Here is a 20,532-nt window from a genome sequence, read left to right on the forward strand (position 1 = left end):
TGAAAGTTTATCTTCCACAGTAAATTATTCCAAATCTAAACTTAAAAGTATAGCACATTATTGAAAAGCCAGTGACTGCTTATGTTTCACAATCACTTTTAATATTACCAAAATACATAACTGATATTTTTATAATTTCAGTAAATTTTTTTCAAACTGATTACAAAATGTTGGGACATGATCAGAAATTTTTTTTTGTCACCCCTCGCACAAAATGTATCTAGATTTAACAGTTTAAATTTACAAAGTATTTAATTTAAAAGTACGGGTCTGTTGTCAGGGATCCATATACTGTTTTTGATGTTAATCAGCTGGAACCTGTTCAACATAGATTTTTGAGATTTTGTTGTTTTGTGTTAGGAATACCTCATTTAGCTCACAATTATACCAATATCGCTAACGTTCTTGGCCTGCCTACTCTTGCTGAACAACAAAGAACATTAAATATAAAATTTATTTGTGGTCTAATTACTAACCATATTGATTCCCTTTGTTTGCTATCCCAAGTTAATTTCAAAGTCCCTTGGCATGTATCTTGTTCTCAAGTGACTTTCCATATTCCTACTGCCAACACAAATTATCTGCAAAATGAGCCTCTAAGGCAGATTATGTCACTTGCCAACTGATGATAATTTCTTCTAATGTTTCTTCTTAAACGCTGTTAATAAAATCTGAAGTTTATAAGTGTTTTAATTGTTTGCTTAATTACTGTTTTATATAATTGTACTTATATTATTTACATGTAATATTTATATTTCTTTAATCTACTACTGTATCCTAATTGTACTGTTACTTTAATGTTATAGGGGAAACCCGTATATTAGTAAAAAAAAAAAATTATATGTATTGCCGAATACTCCAAATACAGTGATAATATATAGTTTAAAGTATATACCTATATTAACATAAAATTGTTAGTATATAGAGTTGAAATGAAATTTCAAGTATTTAAATCAAAATCTTTGTGGTAATTAAATTAATATTTTTACATTTTAGTAAGATAAAAAACTAATCATTCTACTTTTTTATTATAAATTATAATAATAATTTTTTATTCATAAAATACTACTTGAATTGGTTTCTATTATCTAGATTTGCTTTTACTATTTAGATTAGTCTTGTATATACTATGCTATGTCATTATTTTATGTATTAGTTAACTACAATATGATTTGATTTAAAATATCAAGTATTCAAATTCTAATTACAATATATATAAAAGTAAAATCATTATAATAAAATAATTTAAATTCAATCTTTTAGTTTAATATGAATACATTATAATATAATTGGAAATTTAACAGTAATTAATTAAATCAATGAACACAATTATTTGAGTAGTAAAATTTAAAAATATTTATTCCAACTTAAGACTAGGGAAAATACTTAAACAGATAATCGGTTATAGTCGATATACATTCTGTACATAGACATTCAACAGGGTCTCAGCTTTGTTTAGGTAGATTGTCCATTCCCATTTGGTGTCTGGATGTTGGTACGTTTGGTGTTTCTTGTATTGTTTGATACATTGGATTTGATGTTTGGTTAAGATTTCTATTATGTTGGTTCCATGTTTCATGGCCTATACCTCCTCTCACAATAACTTGTGATTGAGCTGCAAGATTAGGCGAATAGCGTTGGTGTTGTTGTGGATGTCTAGAAGAAGGTATAGCATAATTTTGATGATACCTATGTTGCTGAAGAATCTGATTATCCATGGACGGCAAATAATTAGATCTGGGGGGTAATGATGCTTCAACATGATTAGGAGGGGCTTGTGCAACTTGATTCATCATATTTTGTGGGACCAATGGAATAGCTAGTCTAGCATTTACAGCTAATAAATGGTCTCGACGTCGAGTAAATGTAGCTAATTCTTTTTCTAAGTCAATGTTTTCATTTTTCAGCTGATACAAACATGATAGTAATGATGCTACATCAAAATGTTGTGCTTGTTCCATTAACAACGAACCTCCTTGTTCCCATTGCCGTTCAAGTAAATCTTCTAAACTTTGAGAACTATTTCCAATCCCATTAGTAAACCATTCAGGACCAGAAGCATTTGACTGAGGAACATCAGTAGGAGGCTTCTGAACATGACGATATAACTGGGGACCCATTAACAATGGTGGTCGATTTGTAGGTATATTATTTTCATTGAACTGCTTATGTGTTTTAATTTCTTCATTCAATGTATCAGTCATTTGTTGAGCCATGGTAGAATTTGGATTTAAAGCATTTCCCAACATATGTGGGGCATCAATAGTGGGTTCATAATATTTTAGATCGTTTGCTTCTTTATTTTTAGTAGTGATAGAGTTGGATACATTCATCATATTTGGATCTTTAATCCATGTATTTGTCATGTTAACTGGAGGGATATTTGGATCTATACAAGATAAATTTGGTTCTTCAATAATTTTTAAACCATCAAGCTGTATTCCATCATTGGCCATACAAATGTCCATTGAACTATCAATATTTTCACATTTAATTTCTTTTTCAGGTTGAGTATCATTTGGATACTGTTTAATACTGCCTGCTGACACACTTTCCATTTTACCTTTTAGTACTCGAGTAGATGCTTGAGAATGGTTAGGAGAAGTACTTGATTTGTCCTTGGATTCTTCATAACAATTAAATGATGTTGGCTTTTTTTTAGATTTAGCTTGACCATCATTATCAATGTCTTCATGAGTAAATTCATCTAATGATATTTCAGATGCATTCTGAGGTCGATATGGAGCAATGTGCTTTATTTTTAAGTTGTTATTTTTCTTAAGTTTTGAATAATGGTGTTTGCAATATCCAACATACTGTACATTACGTCCATGGTTTCCTGCTTCTTCACACAACAATCCAACATTTTGTGCACAAGTTACATGGAATCCTAATTTACAACCTCCTTTTTTACATGTCATGCAAGCTCCATAAACTGAAACTTTAGGTTCTCTATTCTTTTCTTCACAAATATAGCAAATTTTTTTAAACCTATCAGATGGTATTTCACTTAATTTTATTGGCTCCATTGTGTGAACATCTTTAAACGTCACTTCAGGAATAAACAAAGCACATACGACATGGGCCCAGTTCCCATTTTCTGTCGGTTTAAGTGCGCCATCTTTAGATGGACATAATTCACATATCACTTTGGAACTTGGATTTTTTTTAAGAGCTACACATTTATTACAATACCATGATCCTTTTGGTACTACACGAATTCCATAGCAAGCTTTGTGTACAGCAACATTACAATTTCGACCATCACAGTATACTAAAGGGTTATCATCAAACGCTTTGTCTTCACTACATACACTACAGTTTCCCAACATTTCTTTCATTGCTTTATCTAGAAAAAAAAATAATTTATCAACTTTACTTTAATTATATTAAATTAGGTACACCCAAAAATGTTCTTACTAAATATTTCAAAACATAAAATAGGTATATGAATAAATCATAGAACATTCATAAAATAAAAGTCCTACCCAATGTTGATAAAAAAACACTCAATTTATTTTGAAATAAAAATCTGGAAATGCATATTTAAATTTCAATATAATAGTCCTAGAATCTATTTGCAAATAAGTATTTTAAAATAGAAATATAAAGGAAATATATGCATAAAATATTTTATAGGATGATCACCCATTAAAACTAATACCAAATAATTTTAGTATAAAAAAAAAAAAAGGTTAGGTTCCTAATTTTGTAATTGATTATTAAATTATTTGTATTTTAAGTTTATTGCAAAGTATTTTTTATTGTTTGACGGAGATGGTTATTTGATGTTGGATTTTAGATTCAAAAAATAGGTAGGTATTAGGTCTAGTTCAATGTGTGATTGACCGATAATAGATAATTAGAATTTAACACTATAGTGCCATACCTATATAGTTATCGATACATGAATTTTATGACTATATTGTATTTTTAAAATATAATTTAAACATTCAGTTACAATTTAGAGTTCATTTATAGTTGTCATTTAGTTTTTTAGTGAATTTTATTTCACGAGTGAGTATAATATGTTTTGATTTAATGTTCTATAGTTTTGTAATAATAACAATTTTAAAATTAATTTTGCTACAAAATGTGATATTTAGAAATAATATAATTATTGATGAATTAAAATATGTTGAATATTTAAAAAGTAAAAACCTTTTAAGCCATAATCGTTTAATTTACTCAAAAAAGAATATTGGTGGCATTGAATGTAGTGGACAATTACGTGAAACAACAAGGACCAATAAAAAAAAGACATTTGGAAGCTACTTTAAAAAAAAAATGATGTCTTCGAAGTTCGAAGTGTACTAAAAAAGGATGCCAAACATATCAATCAATTCGTGCAGGAAATCCATTTTTACTTATACAGAACTCAATGGTAAATGCCATAGTAATTTAGCTCTACCAGAAAAAATAGAACTCGTTTAGTATTGGGTATATTTGATACCAGTACATAATGCAGTTTTATGAATGGGTGGAGGTAAATTCTACCAGCCATTTATTGGGAGATCAAACATTGGACCAGCACTTGTTTTAGATGTGTAATGTATGTTTAACTTTTTTTTTTTTTTGAAGCACTTGATGTTAAGTAAGATCATTGTATATTTACCAATTATGGTAAGTCAACTTAAAATCTTAATTAATGTTTGTGTAAAAAAGAGTGTTAAATAAATATATTTATATAAAATAGTTGAATTTGATCTATTACATGACTTATGATAGATACTTTAATTGCATCTTCGAATAGACTAATAAAGTAGAGCATATACTTAACCTTAGACTTATCGTAGAATCTACGTATATATTACACATCTGATGAATTGGTACATTATACATTTAATATACTTTACAGTGTTTGCCAGGCAATTATTAGTTATTACATTGATGTATGGTATAATAAACTGCATAATCGAAATTATAACCATATTATATTCAATATATTAATACTAAAATACTAAATATAATATTTTACTTTGTTACTTAACAGTTAACATCAATCCTACAGTCACTGTAGGTATATACTATTTTGTATAAAATATTAATACATAATTTAATTTATCTGTTATCACCTAATAATCAATAATACATGTTCCCTAAACAACGTAGGCTTGGCATAGAAGTACAACAATAATAAAATTATAAACAATACTTACGATTCATAAGAGAAATAATTGGTGGTTATACGCCTTTTGTACATAATAACGATGAAGGCTTGATGTTCAAGGGTTAAAAGCAATATGAAAACGTCTACACTTAGAACTGGTCAAGGAAATAAAACACTAAAGAAAAGAAATTCAAATATTCAAAAAATTCGAAAAATTGAAGACGACGCACGAACGAATGACCAACGAAAAGCGTGTAACAAAAAGGGAAATATTAAGTAAATGTTAGTAAAACTGGTTATTATCAGTAGTCCTGTATGTGCGCCCTGTCGACAGGCCTCACCATAGAGCGCTTAGAAGCCACACTCCCGTTCGTTTACGAACTTACTATCCTGCATGCAGCGCCGCAGCAGCTGGTAGACGGTAGTTGACCTCACGATATATCTTAAATCGTGGTTGACCTCAACCGTCGAAACGCGGTTACAGACGTACGACTAGGTATCAACCGTAAATTTACGTTCCGTGTTGTCAGTTGTTTCTTCCATGTACAATCGTTGGCCATCCCGTCGTAATCGCCTGTCGTGACTCGTGATTCGTGAAGTTGCAAAAAAAATTGAACGGGGATAAAGGAAAAAACGAACTATCATCCGTCTTGTTTTAATTTTAATTTATCATAATTATTTTTTTTCCCCCATCTCATGAGTTGAAAATTCGATCCGTAAATCGGCGGATGCCCGATTGTGTTTCAATCACAAGTTCGAACTGTGCGAGACATTCGGTCGCATTAAATTGTCCAAGAACGCGTGCAGTATATTATACGAAATAAATTGTTAATGACCAGAATACACCGCGAGACGACGACGGTAGAGACGGAATCCGTGAAATGTCACGTCATGAAGGTAAGCATACTATTGTTCTGTTGTTTAGTTTACGTAAAATCTCGACTTTAAGGCTCCAAGCTCACAAGTTGCTCTCATTAAATTGAACGTGAATTAGATCATTATCATTTTTAAATTCCTAAGTGGTATCCATTAATCTAAGCCCAATCTTAATGTTTAATACTGGTGTTGTCATGATACTGATCTATTCGCTAATGTTGTGTGCTGTTAAATCTAATTCGATTATGTATATCATAATTATCTATAGCTTTATAAGTCATAACTGGACAGTTATTACCGAATAGTTGTGGATTAGAAATGCTATTAAAATGTATTTGTACAATTAGTGTTTAGATATTATCATAGGTATGGATAGGTATGTACTTAAATAATCATTATCAAAAATATGGTAAAATTAATCTTGCTAAGCTCCTTTATCTTATAAATCTTATCGATATCTATTTTTACCTATGATTGATACATTTATTTTAGGTTTAAATTTGTCCAATATCTATCTTAATACAGTTATATATTTAAGTTATGTAATACATTTATAATTAAACTTATAATTTTAGGTAGGTACCTAATTATTTGTTATCCAAAAAGTATATTTTTTCACTATAGTCTTCCTATACAAAAAAGTCAGTACTGAATGTATCTTATAATCGATACCTAAACTACTAAAAGCAGGATACCTACCTACTAGGTAATTGAATATAAATTTGCGTAGTTACCTACATCTTTTTTGATTTTAATTTATAAATTAAAAATTGAAAATTATGAATAATGTAACTATGTATATAATTATTTTTAATTGCCAGTACATTCTTATTAATTTTACTTAAACTTAAATGGTTGTTATACCAATATTTATTTTGTCTTGTTTTGTGCTTAATATAACAACAAAAAATGGCTAATGATCTACAATACATTACCTACATAAAAAACAATGTTTCCTGTGCAATGAAAGTTTTTCAAGTTTTTTAGAGGATATGATGTTCTTGTCTGTTTTCTGTTTTATAAACTTGCAATATAACAAATTTGACATTTGTGTTCAACAGAATCAATTTTTTGTGTTGTTAATTATAATATTATCTATAGGTAGTAGATTGACCTTTTATTAAATTAAAGAGTTAGAATTTGTGGTAACTTGTTGAATTTTAAATATTTATAGTTAAAATCTGGTTATAAATATCTATTACAAAAATACTTCAGTATCTATTACAATTATACTCATCAGACATTTAAAATGTAAATAATGAATAAAAAATGTACATTCTACGGGGTGTTACTCATTTAGATTTTTTGATAAAAAAATATGTGGCTTATAAATTAAAATACAAAACACATTTTTATTAATTTCTATAATAGATACAAAAAATCAATAACTTCTGTATTTAAATAATAAACAATAGTTATGTTATCTTAAGAATTAATTTTAATGAACAATTCTTTACGAGATTTTTACCATTATTATTTAGAATGTTTTCTAATTTATATTTTTTTTTCATTTATTCTTACTCCATTAACATGCTTCACTAAAATATCTGTTGTCACTTGCATTTGTTTTTTAAAATTTAACAGATATTTACTCTATCTATATAATTTAATTATTCCATTGCATTCTGTATTATATACAGTTAGTAGTAATTCTGTTTCACAAAAAATCATGCATTGAATTATCATTTCCAAATATTTTATATAATTTTTCCAAACTAACAGTATTAAAACACTAATTCTAGGTTGCATAAATTTTGATAAATTTAATGTGTCATTAGTTCATTATTGATTGATTTAATATATAGGGGTTGTTTATACGATCCAATATTAATGATGATTTGTCCAAATGTTTAACAAAATAATGTCAAAAATTACTCAAATGATTATTATACCTAACAACAAATTAAGAAGTATAAGCGTGGAATGCAGTAAAAAATATAGATTGTATAAGTATTGCTAGACAGCTGTAATTGATAAACTGATGACATTAAACATTAATTTAAATGATCCTAGAAACCCAAGAAAAATATATTTCAAGCCTTCAAGGTATATTTTTTTGAACAAGATGATTTAAATTTTTCAAGATTATGCTTAAAATAATAATTAGGTTAATTAGGTACCTTTTATTGGTGTTAAATTGTTTGTTCATTACAGGTGTTAGCTGTGATGCTTGTATGAGAGGAAACTTTAAAGGACGTCGTTTTAAATGTTTAAAGTGTTACGACTATGATCTATGCGCTAATTGTTATGAAGCAGGTGCAACTACCCCACGTCATTCAGTTGATCACCCAATGCAGTGTATTTTAACACGTGCTGACTTTGAGCTCTACTATGGTGGTGAATCATTAACATCTGATCAGCCACAAGCATTCACATGTCCTTTTTGTGGACGTATGGGTCTCACAGAAGTGGTGCTAACAGAACATGTTACAACTGAACACCCAGATTCTACTACTGAAGTTGTTAGTATATTTCTTAAAACATAATAAAGTTGGTTTAAATGAAGTGTAAAAATGACACTACACTCAGGTCAGATTTAAAATAATTTTTTTTGTGTACTAATTTAATAGATAAAATAATAATTTCAGTGGCATTCGCAGGGGATCCCCCCCCCCCCCCATTGGCGTAGTATTTGATTTGTTGTTTTTATATTTACCTCGATTTAATGTTTTTTAATGATTTAAAGTTTCTTACATTGTGTGTTTACCTATTTATTACAAACAATGCAAACCATATTGTCCTAAACTGGCTAAACTTCTAAGGTTTATAAATAATATTTTTATACATTCCATAGTCAGTTAGTAGTCATGATTAAAGATACTATCTTTAACCACTAACTCCACAGTCCACAAAAATGTATAATCTATGATAACAATTGAACTGATGTTAGCTACACTATCTGCTATCCAAGCATCGTTATTCCAATGCCTGAGCTCACCTTTTAAATCTGTAACAACCGAGTAATTATTTATTTTCAACCTAACCTAACCTTGAAAAATCCTGCGTACGCCACTGAATAATTTATATGGATTGTACTCGTAAATACTAATGTATTATGCAATTTATCATAAATAAATAATTTACTTTACAATTATTGAAATATTGTGTTAATACTAATTAGTAATTTATAATATATAATTTAGGTGTGTCCAGTTTGTGCAGCACACCCAGGAGGTGATCCTAATTTATTAACTGATGATTTTTCAGTTCATTTACAAATGCAACATCGTGCCAGTCCAAGTGTTCCAAGGGATTTAATTTCATTTTTAATATCCTTTTTATAACAGAAAAAAAACATTTTGATTATTAAATATACATTCTGAGGAAATCATAAAAATTGTTCACTAAGTGTGTTATATTAAAATTATGATATGATTTGGAGGTAGTGATAGAAGCTATGGGAATTATTGTAAAAAGAAAGAACGAAATAAAAATCGAAGAGGTGGAAAGAATGAAAAATGGCATGGAAATAGCTGGTGTGAGTAAAGAAGAAGTAAGAACAGAGCTCTATGGTGGCAAAGGATAAGGTTAACTGACTCCGTATTGTAGGGAGTGATGGACCTAATGGAAAATACATTTTTATTAAACTATAAAATATTCTAATTATTTTTTACCATGTTTTTCCTTAATTAAAGCTATCACGATGAACCTGTTGCAAGACATTCTGTTCGACGTATACCACAGTCTGCAAGAGGTATGGGAAGTACAAGGGTTCGAAGAGCAATCAATTTCAGGTACCGGGCAGCAAAGTACGGACAATTTAATTATATTTATTCAAACAGTAGTCTTTTATGGCTTGAAATACAAGAAATAAAAAATAAAAAAATATATTTTTATTAGTTTGGCTAATGCATTTGTGTCTAATTGCTATAGATATTTTTGTATTATTATTATTTGCTATTTTTGAATTACATATATTAAATTGTTGATGCGTAAATAATAGTTATTCGTATATTTCTCTAAATGAATAATTATTAATATTATTCAAATGCATTCTAGTGGTGGAACGAGAGATGGTTCAGATCCAATTGCTGAGCTATTATCGCAGTTAAGTGGAGTTCGTAGAGCACAATCAAATAGTGTGCCTGGATCTTCAGCAAGCAGCTCACAAGGCACTCACAATGTTTCTTCACAGCTGCAACAGTTGCAGATGCAGCTGCAGCTTGAAAGACAACAAGTCAGGGTATTGTGTATTAGTAATAATTTCAATTTGTATTTCATAGTTTCATTTAAAGTTTTAATAACTTACATAATATTTTTAAAAACATTTTATGGTTATAGGCCGCTAGACAACAACTAGAACGTTTACCTCGTCGCCAAGGACATGGCTCATCTGCAGCTGCTGCCTCATTAGCTAACAATAATATAGTTGGATCTGGAGCACCAACACAAGCTGCTGGTACATCATCAAACTTACTTAGTATTCAAGTTGTAGATTCAAATTCTAACCAAAATCAGTCTGCACGTAATAGTTCATCACAATTTCTAATCAAGTATGTATTAATATTGTTTTAACTTTTATTATTAAAACATATAACAATACAAAAAATATTTCCCAATCTAACTAAATGTGCATTTCTTGGAATCTGAATTTTAAAGAAAATATTTGAATAATAGTCTATTTAAAATATAATTTAATATTTTAATGCAATATAGATTATAAGAAACTGCTAGCTTTCAAACTTTTAACACAACAAAATCAAAAGTTAGACAAATATTCCACATTCAATATATTGGACGACAAATGAATACGGCTAATATTTTGTTAAAGGAGCACACAACACATAAAATGTTCATATTAATTTATTATTGCAATCAAATCTAATTAAAACAATAAGATTAAAATTCAATCTCAAAAAAAAAACATATATATATACAGGGCGATTCATGAGGCGTAAAACCCTCATTATTTATAAAAACTATTTACTTTTTTCAATATTTTATATCTATGCTTTTCTAAAACTGTATAATTTTTTAATATTTTTCACCCTTATATTTATTAGGTAAACCACTATCAACTTTTGATTTTTAAATGGTAACCTATATTAACAATATCATAAATTAATAAGGCTATTTTTTTAATGAATTTTCATTTTTTGTTAATCCGTTGACGAGATATAGTCTCCCAAAGTTGTATGGTTTTGGAGTGGTGTTTGTATATAAATGTGTTATACCATGTCAGTACCGCGGCCGCGGCAATTGGGATTTTTGTACTATAGTGTAAAACATAATACACTTTTCAAATTAATTCAGTAGGTAAGTACGATAGTTAAGCCTATAAGTTGTGCCCCAAAATAGGTAAACATATTTACACAGGACAAACACCACCCCAAAACAATCCAATTTTGGGAGACTATATCTTGTCAACGGATTAATGAAAAATGAAAATTTAAACGTGAAAATTTATTTAAAAAATTAATTTATGATATTTTTAATATAGGTTGCTATTTAAAATTCAAAATTTGATAGAGGTTTAAGGGTGAAAATATTAAAAATTTATATAGTTTTAGAACAGCATGTATCTAAAATTTTGAAGAAAAAAAAATTTGAAAAAAGTAAATAGTTTTTATAAATAATGAGTGTTTTACGCCTTATGAATCACACTGTATTATTAATATTATTATTATTATTATTATTTACACTGTAATATTAGGGTATAAGTAGAAAAGTTAGGTGATGTTTTTGCGTCAAATTTGATATAATTGCCTTAAAATAAATAAAACCACCCTTAAAATTGTATTTTTGATGTTTGATTTCCATTAAAATGTATGATTGTTGTGCTAAAGATGACAGAAGAATCAAAATTAAATGTTATATTGTAATTTTGATTATATTTTAAAAATATGAATTTGAATTATACCCAGTTGCACCATGTAATGTCTCATTAAATAACTGCTGCAATTACAGAGTTTAGCGTAACTTTAATTTTTTTTTTTGAGGTTCTGAATATTTCAAAAAACGTTGTACAAATTCTGTTTCTACCAACATCTTCAGTCTTTATCGCTTAGAACCTTCTGCGTGAACAAAAACCATAATTTTCCCTCTGTTATGTTAACAAAATAGTGTAGGTTTTTGTGAAGATTAAAATGGATGCTGTATCCATGATAAATATGTTGAGGTATGTCAGCCATAATTCATATTTGATCCTGTTTGAGTATACCATGTGTTAGGTTTTTTGATCTTCATGTTTTAATTTATGCGGCTAATGAGAAATAAAGAATCTAAACACAAAGTTAAAAGAGAGAAGGAGAATATCCGTTTCACAATGTTGCTAACATACCTATATATACTTTAACATAACCATATCTCATATATATAACGTCAATGAGGGATTTAAATGTATTGCAATAGTCTATTAACAAATGGACTGGAGAGGTAGTAAAATGTGTGTCCCATGTGTTTATAGCCAATATTGAAGCCACAATAAAACTTAAACTAGTTGACAGAGCACACAGAAAAGGCATGAGCAGGTGATGTGAACTCTCGTTATAAAAAGGTTACATTAATATAACGAATATAATAGGTATGTGTTAAAATCAAAACATTCTTATTTACATACTCCATATTAGAGTACTAGATCTATGGAGCCATACTATAAACAGTATAAAGGCATAGATATACATTTCTCAAAAAACTAATTCTACATAAAATTAGACCAATAATCGACCAACAAAATATATTACCAAAATCACAATACAATTACCATCGCAACCACAACACAATCCACCAAATCAATAGAATTAGTGACAAAATCTCAGTCTCCTTCGAGACCAAGCAATACTGCCCCGGGAGTATTTCTAGATATATATCAGGACTTTGACCAAGTTTGGCATGATAGGCGAAACTAATTCTATTTAAACTAAAACACTTTCTCCGTTTGCCAAAAAAATTAATTATTCAACTGAACAGTATATAAAAGCTTAAGTTTCCCAGGGATATGACCTATCGCCTATACTTTATAATATCTTCACCGCTAATATACCTACATCAAACCAAACTCTTCTCGCCTCATTTTCTGACAACACAGAAATACATACGTCAATTAAATTTCTCGATATTGCATCTCCAAATGTACAATTAAATTTAAATAAAACAGAATATTGGTCCAAAAACTGGAAAATTAAAATCAATGACAAAAAATCTGCTCAGATGAATTTTTCACTAAATTAAAAGGAACGTCCCACAACAAAGTTCAAGAACAAACCAATTCCACTTCACCATTTAACCAAATACCTAGGTATAACTATGGATAAAAGATAACCCGGTCAAACCACATCAAGCAAAAACAAAAACATTTTACTCCATCTACTTAGACTTATATTAAAATCAAACTTGAGTCTCAAAAACAAACTACTCCTATATAAAGTAATCATCAGGCCAGTATGGTCATACAGCATCTAAATTTGAGGCCAAGCAAAATCCGCAAACATTCGTCCTATACAAACCTCCCATTCAGTTACCCTAAGACTTATCACTGATGCTCCATGGTACATAACAAATTCAGCCCTCCATAATAACCTTAAAATACAATCAGTAAATGAGCTTCCAAAAAGCCACTACAAAAGTTTCCATTCAAAATTAACAATCCACATAAACCCCTTCATTCAAAATATGTCCTCTCTTACATTACCACAAATTCACCGTCGATTAAAAAGAAACTGGTCTAGAAATCTCCTTTCTGAGGTTCTGTTGATGAACAGTCTCCTCTTCACGTTATTCATGTTTGTATATTTTCTATATTATCCTTATTATTTATTGTTTTTTATTGTAAACAGATTGAATATATTTAAATAAAAAAAAGATATAAATTTATAAACATTAAGAGAATGCTACACCTTCATGTTTTATTCTTGTCTTACAAATGTACAACATGACAAAAAATGTTTTTATGTGGGATACACGGTATAGAACCACTCAGGGTGAGAGGGTAATAAATATACAATAATATAGATGAGAACATTATTTGTGAAATATTGTTTTTATTTCATTAATATCACTTATATAGTTTCAAAATCCATTATTTATGCAAGTTTGAATGCTTTTTTGTATAACGATAAAATAAAAACAATATTTCATCTTAGTTATGACAGTAGTCTTCTTGGTTCTTCCCCGCACAAAACAGTTTATGCTATGTATTACATACGGGTGTAGTGTCCTCTTTGATTACCATTAGCTCGTATAAAAATCAAATTTTTTTTAAATTTATTATTATATTATCATTCCCAGCCCTGAGTGTATGACATTTATAGAGTTTACTAATAAAATGAATTATGTTTTATCTTAATTTTAAATGTATGTGATGTCCAGTTTGAACTCACAAACATTTATGCTTAAATCAAAATTATAATAACTATTTACCAACTAATTTTAATACATGATAAAATGTAGAACTTGTATACACAAATGTAAACAATTTTCATCAAAATATAATACAAATTGTTAGAAATATGATGTAATCTCTCAGTTTCAATAAATTTTAGAAATATTCATAAATGATTGCTTTTTTTCTGATAGATACATTGATGCTCCACTAAATGAATCTGAACAACAGAAATTGGAGATAGATCGTGCTGACCGTAGTTTCTTCATGCAAGAATTATTATTATCTATGTTAACTCCAAATGAAGCCATGCCAGCAACTATAACTGCTAAAAAAGACCAACCGCCATTAGCCACAGCAGCAGCTCAACCTCAGGTATCGCAAGCATTAGCTAAGACGATAGTACCAGATAGCAAACAACGACAATCTAACAGCAGACCATCACCTCCTCCTCCACAACAACCACAACAATCGGCTAACCATGTAATTGGCGTTCCTCACAGATATTCTTCACCGCCCAGCCGCAATAGGCAAACTGTAATGCAATCACAAATTCCACAGCCAGCAGCTAATGTTAGAAAACAACCTAAAGTTTCTGATCCATCACCATCACATTAAACTAATTGATAAAATCCAGTTGCTGCTTAACAAATTCAATATGAAATGTCTAGTCGTGTACTGGTGTTGTAACACTTAAAATTAAAGTAAAATATTTAGGATGATTTGTTTTTATAGATTTCAGTTTAGTTATATGCATATAAAAACAAATATTAATGATAACTAATTCAAAACGGTATGTTATATATATATATATATACATATATATATTTTTTTTTGTGTATTAAAAAAATAAGAAAAACCAAAAAAAAATAAATATACTGGTCTTTAATTAATTTAACATTGATTTATCGCTTAATTTATTAAACTATTGCTTGAATTTATACGTCTGGAGATATTAACGCGGTATTTCTCAATTGTGATATTGGAATTAATAATTATATTTTGTTGTGAACAAAATTGGAAATAAAGTTGATAAAACTTAGTAAATATATTGTAAATATGTCTAGCCATTGTTAATTTTCTTTTGAAATTAAAAATTATATAAATATGTATTCAGTAATGTTTGTTCATTGTTTATTAAATAAATTTACTTCAACTTTTATTTTATATATTTTTGGGTATATAATCACTTTTTTAAATTCTTAACAATGGACTTAATTTAATCAATATTTTTACTATTTTTATGAAAAATAATATTAATAACTTGTTACATAGTTCAATAAAAATTTTCATATAGAAACATATTGAGACTAAATCTGAATGCAATATGTATACATATACAATCATAATTTTATTTTTATTTGATTACGTCAATTAGGTTCTGGTACATGTTATTTTGTTTGTTTTTTAACCTCTAAAATCTGTGTAAAAATTAATTTCATCGTTTTTTTTTTTTTTAATTATTATTATTTGTTACGTTAACTATATATATAATTTTACTTCATTTTTGCTTTCCTCACTTAATATAACTATTTATTTGTATTCAAACATTTAAACTAACATCATTCAATAATAAGTTACAAAAATAAATAATATATGAGTTATGAATATTTATTACAATAAGAAAAAGGGTTGATATATTTAAAATATATCATATAATGATTAACCAACATATTTTATTTATATTTTTCATTAAAAACTATTCTTTAATATACAATGTTAACTTTAAGAGGCTTAAAACATCTTTCTTTATCAATAACATGATAATTAGGTATAAAATTCTATTCTATCAGTTAAAGAATAAAATATATTTTCTTCAAAAATAACAAAATATATTTTTTCTTCATTACAAAATAAACAATTTATTCGTTTCTACTAAATGTAGTTAGTAACAACACAAATATATATAAATATAAAAATTTTCGTAATACAACATTTTGAAATTAACCCATATTTTTTTTCAAATCAAAGTTTTATTAAAATATCTAGATACTTTTTAAAAATTTGAGGTTGAACATTTAATTCTTTTATACATTTATGTTAATATTTAATAAATTTCATAATTAGATTAAAAAAATATAATACCAAATGCATATATATATATATAATATGTGAACAATAGTATTTTATCACAATAAAATGAATAACAATGTTAATCTAATTTCCATACTGTAAACAGTACAAATGTTTATATAGTCCCAATCGTAATTAATAATTCCCGTAGTAGAAAAGTGGTTAATAGCTAATAATTTGTTTATGATTCATGACTTTTTCCAGAGATCTTAAATTGTCCCACCAGTTTGTCAATTCATTTTGTGCAATTAGTTTAAACCATGGCGTAATTGGATGTTTTAAATTCTTCAAGAATTTATTCATTTTTGATTTGGGAATATACAGGGCAGTACTCACTTCATCTGGATTAGGATCCAAAGCAACATCTTTATGCAAAATAAATATATAATCAATCTCATGTTCACCCCAGGTCCCATCTCCTTCAGACATGTACCTAAATAAAATTTCAAGTTAGACATCAAGTTTTTTATATATTGATTAAGTTGTTGTTATTACCTTATTCTGGTTATATATTGCAAGTCTTTAGGTTGACATTGGCTTGTAGGAATTCCTAATTCAAACACAAGTCTGCGACAAGCAGCAGCTTTAGCACCTTCTAGGTCTTTGCGCTCATGTTCAATCTCGTACAGCGGATGACTACAACATGAATTTGTATAATGATCTGGGAATGTGATCTTGGTTGATGAACGCTGTTGTAATAGTAATTCATCTTTGGTATTGAACAAAAAGACACTAAATGCACGGTGTAATGGAAGGTTTCCGTTTACTAGTCTGTGACAGTCTCGTTTACTAGCGAAACCGCATTCTTGGTCATTTTGGTCAACAAGAATACAACGTTCTTCGAGGGCAGCTTCTTGTACAGGATTTAACGGTTTGGGTAAGGTTGATAGAAATCGCCTTAAGGGTAATGTACCCAGTGATTTAAAAATCAGCTTCATGGTATAAAACCTGTAAGTAAATAAAAAAAAGAATTATTTAAATAATATGAAGTGCTTTTACCAGCAATGTTAATTCAAATGTGTTTAATGAACTTTAATAATTATATTATAATGTTTCTGTTTCATTGGTAATATATTATGGGAAAAATATAATTTGAAAATTAATAATACAATGATTTTTATAAAAATAGAAGTTTTATATTCTAAATATTTAAAACGTAATAACTCAATGAATTTAATTGGTAATTACTTACAAACACAATTGTAATTGCTGACAATTTTATCAAAGTAATTAATTTTTAACATACACATAATAATACGCATGTCATTTATATTCATATGTAATTAACAATTTTTATTTTTAGAACAGTAAAAATATAACCCAGTTGAATTATAAAAATTTAAAACTGAGCAAACTATTTTACCTAATCGACAGCAATATGCTAAAAACCTTGTAACTATATTTTTATAAATTATTAAGAAACATAAAAAGACATTTTGAAGATTAAATTATTATCGAATATAAATATATTAGTCACAACATCACTATACTATTTAACTTTAGAAAACTTGGATTTTTTAATATTCTCATATTATAGCCATCATTTTGTTTTGAGTTACAATGTTTTTTTTTTACTCATGATAGAATTTAATAGTCAGTAGAATTAGAAGTATTGCATAGTTTTTACAAATAATATAAAAATAAAAGTAAATACATTTTTATTAATTAAATTATTATAATTTACAATACAGTTTAATTAATAGTTAAATTAATATGAAGAAATAGTATCAAAACTAAAATGATGACATTAATAAATTGTATAAACTAAAATATTTAATCATATGTCGTCATTAGTTATAGTAGGTAAGAAAAATTGTATGCGTGATTGTGAAGTATTTGTATAAGTTCTTTGAGATACTTGTATTTTTTAAGTATTATCTTGGTTTGTCATTTGTACAAATAAGGTGGTTATTTTTAAAACAAATTAAAATGTTTAAGTGATTATGGCAAGCAACAGCTTAAGTCACAAAATGTAGTACATATTTTATGGTAATTGAAAAAAAATAACTATAGATTATAAATAAAGGTACAATAGATTATTCTTTTTCTATTGTTATGTAACTTGTTAACCTACACATAAACGTTATCTTGATTTATCAAGTTATTTATTATCTGCTATGTTATACACTATTGTGCAGCAAAGTTTAGCGTGTTCCTATACCATGCTTAATAAATAAATATCAAGTTTTATTTTGCAGGAATTTCATTTAAATGTAAAATAATAGAAACAATTAAGACTTAACCAAATCAAATAAATATGCTTATATAAAACCGAAAATAAACTAATTTGTATTTAAAAAATAAAAGAAGTTAAAATGTATATAGAAAAATTGGTTTCAAACAAAACTAGCAAACATATTTGAAATGACAAACTAATAATTATTACTTAGCACCATAACATCTATAGTTGAAACATTCGTGCAAATATCTGGATTAAAGTGAAATCTCAATATTAACCGATTTGATTTTTTCAGTCAGTATAATATTTAAGTACCTGATAAAAATAAATAGTTACATTTAATTATTTATATAAATAATAAAGTAATTTTATTTAAAATTACATTGATATGATAGCTGAGTAACTATTAACTAACATCTAGTATAATAAATTAACAAGCTCATTAAGATAGGAAAATTGTATTTAAAAAAACCTAGAATCATAATTTATTAGTTTGTACGCCTATTAAATATTATGTAATGATTGATCATTGGTCTTAAGAGGACTTAACACTGGCATTTGTTGTCTCTATCTTACAAATGTGTAACTATCAAATTTATCCTCAGCAGATCAGAATTTTTTGATGATAGTTCAGTTTTAAAGTAAGTTATGAGCATTCTAATTTATACTATTTTATACATGCAAAACTTGCTAAAAAATTGTAATATTGTAAAAAACCTACATACAAACACAGATAGTGTACTTGCCATCAAGTTCCATAAGAGATTGATTCACTGTAATTTTTAAACAAAGCTACACATGATCTGCAAATAGTAAATTTGGTATGTTAAGTAATGTGTCAAAAGTTAGACAATAATGACTACTATGTTAGGTATTTGTGTAGCAGGTGATCGACAGCCTCTTTTTAGGTGTATCAGGTGATATACTATATAATTACCTATTGGCTATTAATATATTATACACATATTATCGCAGCCCGCAGTGGGACAATATTGCGACAACAATTAATGACATTTTTTATAATATAACTACAAGTCATAAGCAATGCTGGATAGGTTAGTGAGAAACGCCAAATTGTGAAAAATGTGATCCTGAAACAAACATAGTGACCAGAAAAAACGACTGGCTTTTGGTGAACAAAATACTTTTTAACATTTTTAAATGATACTAAAAATGTTCACTGTAATTGAAATTATTATTATATTTGGTTAATTATTTTTAATTTTTATATTTGATGAATATTTGTATATGACTTACTCGTAGTAAAAATATTTGCAGATCACTCTACCCCCCCCCCCCCCCGTAGACCACCTGCGACACGAATGCCCTATGTTATTTAAATTATATTTATACAACCATAATGAACTATAAAAATGTCAAATTACCAATTTTGTTTTAATAAACTATATGAAGATATACAATACTATACATTCTTAATTAAATATTTTTTACACCTATCTAAATGATAGAAAATAACAATTTATTTTAATAAAAGAAAAATATTTCTAGTTAGCTGGTACCTCTGACGATCAAAAATGAAAAATGAAAAGTTGCTTTTAAAACGTACTGTAATAGATCTTAATGATCTCACTGCCGTGTTCTGAAATTATGAATACCTTCTGTATATCTTACAAAAGAAACAAAATACAAGCAACATACTACATACCACAAATAAAAAAATCCGTTTAAGAACTTATTGACTGGTATTGACTGCACACTCAGACGAACAACTCTGATCGTAGATTTGTAGCATAATAGGCAGAAGACACCGTGAACACGTCTCGACTCTCGACGCTAACGAGAGCATTAGAATATTAGAAATCGTTTATCTTTTTGTTGGAATTTATACCTACGGGGCAATAGGTCAGTACTTCAGTAGTGGCATCGTTCCATTACGATCTAATGTAAATAATGTTATATTTCATTCAGGCTCGCTTTCTATAATCTGCTACGTTATCAATTGTGATATGATAT

The 20,532-nt window shown here is 27.8% G+C and overlaps 3 protein-coding genes across 10 annotated transcripts; 1 reads left to right on the forward strand and 2 right to left on the reverse strand.

Moving 5' to 3' along the window:
* Positions 1–1,244: 1,244 nt before the first annotated feature.
* LOC107169866 (zinc finger protein zfp-1-like) lies at positions 1,245–5,498 on the reverse strand. Of its 2 annotated transcripts, none has more exons than XM_089224527.1 (2): positions 5,160–5,498; positions 1,245–3,349 (listed from the first exon to the last, which is right to left on the reverse strand). In XM_089224527.1, exons 1-2 carry the CDS (start codon positions 5,164–5,166, stop codon positions 1,446–1,448), a joined length of 1,911 nt encoding a protein of 636 aa, XP_089080653.1. In that variant the 5' UTR covers positions 5,167–5,498; the 3' UTR covers positions 1,245–1,445. The 2 variants fall into 2 exon arrangements, with proteins under 2 accessions (XP_089080653.1, XP_089080654.1); XM_089224528.1 differs by lacking the exon at positions 5,160–5,498 and adding an exon at positions 4,781–4,989.
* Positions 5,499–5,665: 167 nt separating this feature from the next.
* Positions 5,666–15,468, forward strand: LOC107169863 (E3 ubiquitin-protein ligase KCMF1-like). 2 transcript variants are annotated; one of them, XM_089224530.1, is made up of 7 exons: positions 5,666–6,007; positions 8,141–8,448; positions 9,130–9,255; positions 9,629–9,720; positions 9,986–10,169; positions 10,268–10,479; positions 14,501–15,468. In XM_089224530.1, the coding sequence occupies exons 1-7, from the start codon at positions 5,992–5,994 to the stop codon at positions 14,922–14,924; spliced, it is 1,362 nt and encodes a 453-aa protein (XP_089080656.1). In that variant the 5' UTR covers positions 5,666–5,991; the 3' UTR covers positions 14,925–15,468. The 2 variants fall into 2 exon arrangements, with proteins under 2 accessions (XP_089080656.1, XP_089080655.1); XM_089224529.1 differs by having other exon boundaries at positions 5,670–6,007; positions 9,629–9,735.
* LOC107169864 (isopentenyl-diphosphate Delta-isomerase 1-like) lies at positions 13,795–20,466 on the reverse strand. 6 transcript variants are annotated; one of them, XM_015519790.2, is made up of 4 exons: positions 20,225–20,466; positions 19,280–19,361; positions 16,875–17,327; positions 13,795–16,812 (listed from the first exon to the last, which is right to left on the reverse strand). In XM_015519790.2, the coding sequence occupies exons 2-4, from the start codon at positions 19,315–19,317 to the stop codon at positions 16,542–16,544; spliced, it is 762 nt and encodes a 253-aa protein (XP_015375276.1). In that variant the 5' UTR covers positions 19,318–19,361; positions 20,225–20,466; the 3' UTR covers positions 13,795–16,541. The 6 variants fall into 6 exon arrangements, with proteins under 6 accessions (XP_015375276.1, XP_015375283.1, XP_015375281.1 ...); XM_015519797.2 differs by lacking the exon at positions 19,280–19,361 and adding an exon at positions 20,126–20,158; XM_015519795.2 differs by having other exon boundaries at positions 19,305–19,361; positions 20,225–20,465.
* Positions 20,467–20,532: the final 66 nt, after the last annotated feature.

The sequence above is a fragment of the Diuraphis noxia genome, unplaced genomic scaffold, assembly GCF_037042655.1.
Source record: "Diuraphis noxia isolate RWA-SAM2 unplaced genomic scaffold, SU_Dnox_SAM2 contig0003, whole genome shotgun sequence".
In the NCBI taxonomy this organism is placed as follows: domain Eukaryota; kingdom Metazoa; phylum Arthropoda; class Insecta; order Hemiptera; family Aphididae; genus Diuraphis; species Diuraphis noxia.